Below are 7,519 nucleotides of genomic sequence, written 5' to 3'. Positions count from 1 at the left end.
TGGCACATTGACGGTAATCACAAACTAATTAGATGGAAATTAGTTGTACATAGCGCAATGGATGGTTACAGCAGAATGTTGACATTCCTCCAGTGTGCCAGCAACAACAGGGCTGAGACTGTCATGGCTCTCTTTAGTACAGCCATCAGTGAACTTGGCCGGCCGGTTCATATCAGAACTGATCATGGGGGGGGAAATGTCCAGATTTGGGAGGACATGAGACTGCGCAGAGGTGAAAATTCTGTGTTGACTGGAAGTTCTGTACATAATCAGCGAATTGAACGATTCAATCGGGACTTGAACAGAAACTGGATCTATTTTCTATGAACCGGAGTCAATGGAGGCCTTGGATGTAGACAATGAATCAGATCTATTTTGTCTTCATTTTGTGTACATTCCCAGGATCAATCGTACGTTAGATGAGTTTAAAGCTGCATTTAACAATCATTCACTCTCATCTGAAGGAAACAGAACCCCACTTCAGCTTTTCACACGAGACAGACATCTTCTGTTCCTAAACTCTCCTGAAGCTGCAACTGAGGCAAGAACAGTGGACTCAGCCTCAACATCTCATGCACTTAATGCATTTTGCCCATTTAACCAGCAGGAGCTGCAAGAATTGATTGTTGCAGTAAACCCTCTTGAAAATGATGGTAACAAGGGAAAAACATTATATCGCAGAGTACAAGAATTCGTTTACCACAAAATTGTAAATGTCTAACTCTTGAACCCATAATAATGAAGGTACTGAAGTTAAGAATGTAACATTGACATCAGTAGTGGTGTACATTTAACAATGCTGTACTGTAAATACTATTAGAGTAGACTGGTAGAAAGGCTAAACAGTTTTAACATTAGCCTGAAATGTATTAACAGACAAAAACTGAAATGTATAAAGAGAAAAATAAATGACACTGCATCAGCAAAACCATGCATTGGTTTACTGGCTTTATTGTGGCTGTGCATGTCTAGCTATGCAGTCAGCTACACTACACTGAAAATGGCGCCATTCATGAGAGCCACCAGAATATGGTAATCAAACTCATCATCACCTTCGCCAGATTCTTTCTGTTAACAAATATCTGGAGCTCATTTGAGCATGTGTGAGCAACTGGAATGTGTTTTGTGTCATCATGAACAAAAGTCAGCTTTGGACTGGGAAGAAATCCAATCGCAGGAACTCTGCTGCTTCCTGTTGCAAAGGCTAGGATGTGTCCAGGATTCAATGTCAGGATAAACGCCTGCTCTTCCTCAGTGAGGGTCCTGGCATGAAGACGTTCAGCAACTTCTTTCTCTATAAGGGTGAAAAAGATATAAATAAGAAAATATAGACATAAATATATGTACAAAACCAAATTATCTCTACATATCTTTAAAGTATATGTCACAGATTATAGACAGTGAAATGATTTGGTCTTCAACATGGGTCGGAGAATGTAGGCCCAACAAACACTTGCATTTTCGCATTTTATAGCACAACTGCAGCAGGATAGTGCACAAGTTTTACACTACATACTCTAATTACTTTGTGAGGAGAATATAGCATCTGACCTGTATAGAAGGTGTTACAGGACCGTGATATGGAGTGATTTCTGGATTCATGAAGGTTGTGAATCAGGAAATCATTTATGTGTGTTTTATTCTATGTCAAGACATGGAGTTTGAAGCGTGCTTTTGGAACTGTATGGACTAGGCGGAGTTAAATGAACAAAAAAGCTGGACTGATTGTGTTGTTAAGAAATGGGCAGTGTCCAAACCACAATATGCGGACTTGTCCCTCTAAGAAAATTCCTAAAACATTTTACATGCGGACCCAGCTTATTAATATGTAGTAGTATGAAGTTATTTAGTTTTTTTTTAATTAAGCAGGCTTATCAGGGAAAAGCTTTTTTTTTTTTCAGCCAAACTTATAAACACATATTTACCTTGTACACACTGGAGAAACTCTCTGAACTTAACCACCATTAACTCCTCTCTTGGTCTTTTGTTGCTTCCCAGAACAGAGTAGTTGGGTTTCAGGAGGGCAGCCACAACAGCTGCTGTAATATCACTGAGTTCTTCAGGCTTCTCAAGAAGGACCCTAAAGCAAGGGTTTTCTTTCAGGAGTGGCAGAAGCTGTGAAGACATCAACAAAAACCCTTAAATGCATGGGCTTCTTTCCTACATACCTAGGGTCTCAGATTTACCAACAAATTGAAATAAAATAAATCTTTTGTGTCTTACTCAAGGGCACACTGTCATCAATTCCCATCATGCAAGTTTTTCCCGTGTTCCTCAGGATGCAAACACACATATCTACATATATATACACACACATATATACACACACACACACACACACATATATACGTATACATATGCACACATAGGCACAGCTGGCTTTTCACATTTGCAGAATTAACAAACCTCTTGGCCTCTTTTACATACCCAAAATTTTTTCAGTGCAATCTGTAGATAATTCAGTGCATTTTCAAAGCAACCTCAACATTAGAATGCAATTACGTAAACCTAAGTCTAAACTTACCTCATAGTGTTTCAAACCCTCAACTAACTGATCATAGCAGCTCTGTCGTTGAAGAATGACATGGAAAAGTATTGAATTCTTCACAAATGCAGCTTTGTTGTCCATGCTGACTGGGTTTGGAAGACCTTCAATTTGATATCTCCATGAGTCACAGCATTCCACTGCTTGCTCCAGCTCATCCTTGGTTGCTGCTTGCTCAACCTCAAAGTGCATAATGACAACATAAGGATGAGGATGCTTCCAAAACTGGGGTTGAAGCCATTTGTTTTTTAAAAATCACATCCATATCATACCTTCTTGAGAGCTTCTCTCAGTTCAATGTCAGCTACGTCATTTGGAGTGACGTTCACCTGAAAGGTGCGTCCTGTCAAAAGGTAGTCCACTACAACAGGAGAGAGGAGGGCTGGAGATTCTCCACCCTGGACTATGATGGTAGATATCATCTGTCCAATAGTGCGGTACACTCCATTCTGCACATGAGAAATGTTCATTCTTGGAATGAAGCCATTTGGAGACTCTCGGAGAAAAGGACAAAACAAACAATTGTGCTTATACATTAAAGAGAACTATACCTCTTGTGATGGGATTCACACCAGCTGCAACAACGAACACGTTGACTTTCTGACCATGCAAATGGTTTTGAAACTGGTGCTACATGACCAGAGAAAACAGAAAAAAGGCTCTTTTACTCAAAACGTAGAAAAACTACAACACCCAGAATGAATTGAGCCACACCAGACCAGTAAATTGTCCCGCTGGTTGGTGACATGCGATGAGCTGGGTAACAGTATGGCAACCACTTCCTGTTCGCAATCTTTTTTAAGACAGTGAAAATGGCTACATTTTCACTAAACTATGTTTCTGAAAACAGAAACAGACAATCACATAAACTTGCAACTTCCAGCAATTTGTAATTTGAACAGTTTGATCCGTTTTTAATGCTCTGCATCAAACATTACAGTATAGTACTCTTCCGATTCGCAATCTTTCTCTAATACAGCTAAATATACACTAAAATATGCTTCTAGACACATTTTACATGTTACGAACATTTTAAATAGTCAAGGCAATGACATGAACGTGGTTCATATTCAATTAACACGGCTTAGTTTTGACAATTTGATCTGAGTTTGGTTAGCCGGCTCTCTCTTGAATCGAGAAAGAGAGCGGAGCAGCTCCCTCTCTCAATCCACACAAACCTGTGGAAGTACACTGTAGTTTGAACAACAGCTGGAGGATCAACAACGATCCGTTTAACATCTTTCATTTACATATACGACGCAGTCGTATATGGCAATTTAACTAGCTGCATACACACTAGTAGTTCCCAATGTGCTCCCATATAAAAAGTGTTTTCCATAACCAACACTTATATCTGAAAAAAGGTCCAGTTAGTTACTTTGTATGATACCCAAACATTTAGAGGGCAATTTATCCAGTAGTATTGCAATACCACAGTATTGTAGTAGATAGAACATGTAGTACATCGCATAAAAAATTACCTTCAAATGCTCCACTCTCTCTGAAGATAGCCTTTACGAGTAGTCGGAAGAATTCTCCTCTGGGCCCTCCCAGGTCTTCTGCATCTTCATTGGTGTCTTCATCATTGGCAAAGGTGACATACAGCACATCGGTACTCTCTGCGAATCTGCGTCTATTAAACTGTCGGAGGGCAGTTGTCCACACGTTCCCTCGGCTGATGTAGATCGGTCTGTATACTGTTGTGACGACCCTCTCACTGTGTGCTTTTAAAATTCCTGTAATTTCTTCTTTGCTCAACGTTTTTGGAAGCCTTCAAAAACAAAAAGGATAGTAACAATTACCAACACACATGAAAGCCAAACTGACCTTGTCTTGCTGTGAGTGGTGCAACACTACAATTTAAATATGAGCTATGCCAATTATACCTTGAATCCTGTAAGGACTGCACAGACTCTTCTAAAAGACTGCGTCTTATGGCCTCTTCAATGGCTTCATCTTCTTCAACATCAATGGGACTAGAAATTAGACACAAGAGGATAGAAGAGTACATTCCCTAACAACATCATAAAATGTAATGTAAATGTTATATGTGAAATAATAAATAATAAATATAATTATACATGAAATCTGCAAAGTGAACAGTAGCTCCATTTGGCCTTTGCTGTCCTTGTAATTCCATCCCATCATCAGGTAGCGTATTGGCTTCAGCACCCTCTTGCCTCTCAGAATGTTCCCCCTGGGTTGTGGGCAGTACATCTCTCTGACTCACTATATGAAGACATTTTTTTCAGCAAGTGCAAAAAAAAAATCACCCTTTCCTCTCAAAAAAAAAAAAAAAAATCTGATCAACAATTTACGACGGAGTATTAGGGCCAGACTAAAAGAAAAAAATATATATTTTTTTTAAATAACGAGAATAAAGTCATAATATTACGAGAATAAAGTCATAATATTACGAGAATAAAGTCGTAATATTAGGTCTACGAGAATAAAGTCGTAACATTACGAGAAAAAAGTCGTAATATTACAAGAAAAAAGTCATAATATAAGAGAATAAAGTCGTAATATTACGAGAATAAAAGTCATAATATTACGAGAATAAAAGTCATAATATTACAAGAATAAAGTCGTAATATTACAACAAAAAAGTCATAATATTACGAGAATAAAGTCGTAATATTACAAGAAAAAAAGTCGTAATATTACGAGAAAAAAGTCATAATATTACCAGAATAAAGTCAAAGTCGTTATCAAGATCTGACCCGACCAGCTCAACCAAACAGCAGCCTCAGTTGCAGTTGACCACTACCAGACAGCTCCTCTTCCACAAAAGAAGCAATTTCTTCCAAGTCCGTGTGGTTCTTTCTTCGAAACAGACACAGTCGTTTGCACAATCGCTTCAAAGTCCTGATACTGATGATAATTTGATGCTGATGTGCCAGAAGACTAAGTATTTCCTTATTACGACTTTATTCTCGTAATATTATGACTTTTATTCTCGTAATGTTCCGACTTTATTCTCGTAATATTACGACTTTTTTTCTCGTAATGTTACGACTTTATTCTCGTAATGTTACGACTTTATTCTCGTAATATTACGACTTTTTTCTCGTAATGTTACAACTTTTTTCTCGTAATGTTACGACTTTATTCTCGTAGACCTAATATTATGACTTTTTTCTCGTAATATTATGACTTTTTTCTCGTAATGTTACGACTTTATTCTCGTAATTTAAATTTTTTTTTCTCTTAGTCTGGCCCTAATACTCCGTCGTAACAATTAACCTTGAGAGACTGTTATTTACTAGGGTTGCACACTCTTTGTGATAAACGGTTCGATACGCATCTAGATACACAGGTTACGATTCGATTCAAAAACGATATCCTTTTATTACAGACTGATTCGAATTGATTCCATACAGTGTAAGAACGATACGATTTGATTCTACGGTTAATATTTGTTGTAGATATTTTATAAAATAAAGAAGCCGATTCTATGAAAGTGACAGTACAATAGTTTCTTTTCAAATATGTAAAATACCACATATCCCCAAACATTGTGGCTGTTTGGCACTGGCAAAAAAAACAAACAACCAGAACAACAAAATCACATGTCAATGTATTTATTTTTAGACATGGAGCAAATAAAAGTCTGGTTGAATCGTTGGATGGCGGCCACAGGACAGTGTCGTGGACGCTACCCGTGCTGCGGCCGCCTCTTGTGGCGCAAGTTGAGACACAAACGATTGACATTCAAAGCCATTCGTCTCTCACGTGCGGTCGTGGAGTGCCTGCGGTCACACGGCAGCGTCTCAGCCGCCTACCTGTGCTGCGCCCGCCTCTCCACCTCCACCTCCTCCATGTTCCGTGTTGTCCCTTGTTTTTAACTCATACCAGCTAGCCAGCTACGGCGTTTCGCCGGCAGCTTCAGCTCTCGCGTTGTTTTAGAGACGCTGGTGTAATGCCGCCCATAGATATGATGCCGCCGACCGCTTCAAAGTCTCGCGATACCCGATCCATGACTCTGTAACCGATTCATCTAGGAATCCATTGATAATTCGTATCGATTGAGGAGGCTGCTACCGATGCAGCCGTATCTCTCACTTGTTGAACCGAATACCCGGTCGCATCGGTTTATCGTTCACAACCCTATTATTTACAGTAATTTTCACACACGGTGAGGGGCATTAGTGATTTTTCTCACCTCTCCTTCGTTGTGGCACTGGGCTTTCAAAATCGCTGTCATCAGACAGTTCCACACACTGATTCTGCATAAAAGAAAAGTCTGACCAACTATGTAAAACCGGCAACTTGAACAGTAAGATACAAAGCAAAATCTTAACAGTATGACACAGGTAATTATATCTGACTGAGAAAATACATATTTATACATATACATACATATTACATATAAGTGTAAACAACATCTTGCCCGTAGAAGGGGCAGACAACTGTGGTAGACTAGGATGTGGGAGGCGATTCAGTGATCGAGTTCAGGTGAGCTCATCACTGGATCACCACGGCCCAGTATTTCAAAACATTTAAATGTATAGATCAGAATCATCCATATAGGATTAAATACCAGAGTTGGGTATTTCAAAACCATGTGATCCTGTTCCCACAAAACTGGGATATGGATTTAGTAATCCAGAATCCAGATCAAATGCTTTTGGGCATTTCAAAACTCTAGGGTGAAGATCAAGATAGTTTTGATGTTAAAAATCAGGACCATCCTGATCCAACTGAAAGGATGGATCCAGCATGGATTCAAGGTGGAAGTAGAGACATTTAGGATATATGGCACATATTTAATAATTATTTTATTTAATGCTTATATATTAAAGTAACACAGACCAAAACAATATCTATTCTAAATAAAGAAAATTAACCAGTGTAGCCAGCAGTGCAAATATCCCTCCGGAGTAGGGATGGGGATCGAAACCCGGTTCTATCAAGGACCCGGTTCCACTTTTTTCAAAACCCGAAAATCCATAACGTTTGGGTTATCGATAC

At 38.9% G+C, this 7,519-nt stretch overlaps 1 protein-coding gene and 1 long non-coding RNA gene across 2 annotated transcripts; one reads left to right on the top strand and one right to left on the bottom strand.

Annotated features, from left to right (window-relative positions):
• Window positions 1-419: 419 nt before the first annotated feature.
• Window positions 420-6,922, bottom strand: LOC311012135 (G2/M phase-specific E3 ubiquitin-protein ligase-like). The gene is made up of 8 exons (XM_084007470.1): window positions 6,711-6,922; window positions 4,627-4,774; window positions 4,432-4,521; window positions 4,027-4,316; window positions 2,818-3,041; window positions 2,525-2,725; window positions 1,926-2,115; window positions 420-1,294 (listed from the first exon to the last, which is right to left on the bottom strand). Exons 1-8 carry the CDS (start codon window positions 6,778-6,780, stop codon window positions 1,011-1,013), a joined length of 1,497 nt encoding a protein of 498 aa, XP_083863596.1. The 5' UTR covers window positions 6,781-6,922; the 3' UTR covers window positions 420-1,010.
• Window positions 4,867-5,533, top strand: LOC311012136. The gene is made up of 2 exons (XR_014596992.1): window positions 4,867-5,110; window positions 5,305-5,533. It is a non-coding gene; the product is annotated as an uncharacterized lncRNA (long non-coding RNA).
• Window positions 6,923-7,519: the final 597 nt, after the last annotated feature.

Source organism: Eutrigla gurnardus, assembly GCF_963514095.1.
Source record: "Eutrigla gurnardus genome assembly, chromosome: 4".
Taxonomy (NCBI): Eukaryota; Metazoa; Chordata; class Actinopteri; order Perciformes; family Triglidae; genus Eutrigla; species Eutrigla gurnardus.
The sequence above is the reverse complement of the archived record's forward strand: the minus strand, read 5'-3'. Positions and strand labels throughout refer to the sequence as shown.

Bases quoted from the DNA above. Each gene is read 5' to 3' on its own strand.
- LOC311012135 (XM_084007470.1), bottom strand. From the start codon at position 6,780: ATGCAGAATCAGTGTGTGGAACTGTCTGATGACAGCGATTTTGAAAGC. The intron at 4,522-4,626 runs GTATAATTATAT...TCTAATTTCTAG, and splicing joins GTTCACTTTGCAGATTTCAT to TCCCATTGATGTTGAAGAAG. The intron at 3,042-4,026 runs GTAATTTTTTAT...CTTTTCTCCGAG, and splicing joins AGAGAGTGGAGCATTTGAAG to AGTCTCCAAATGGCTTCATT.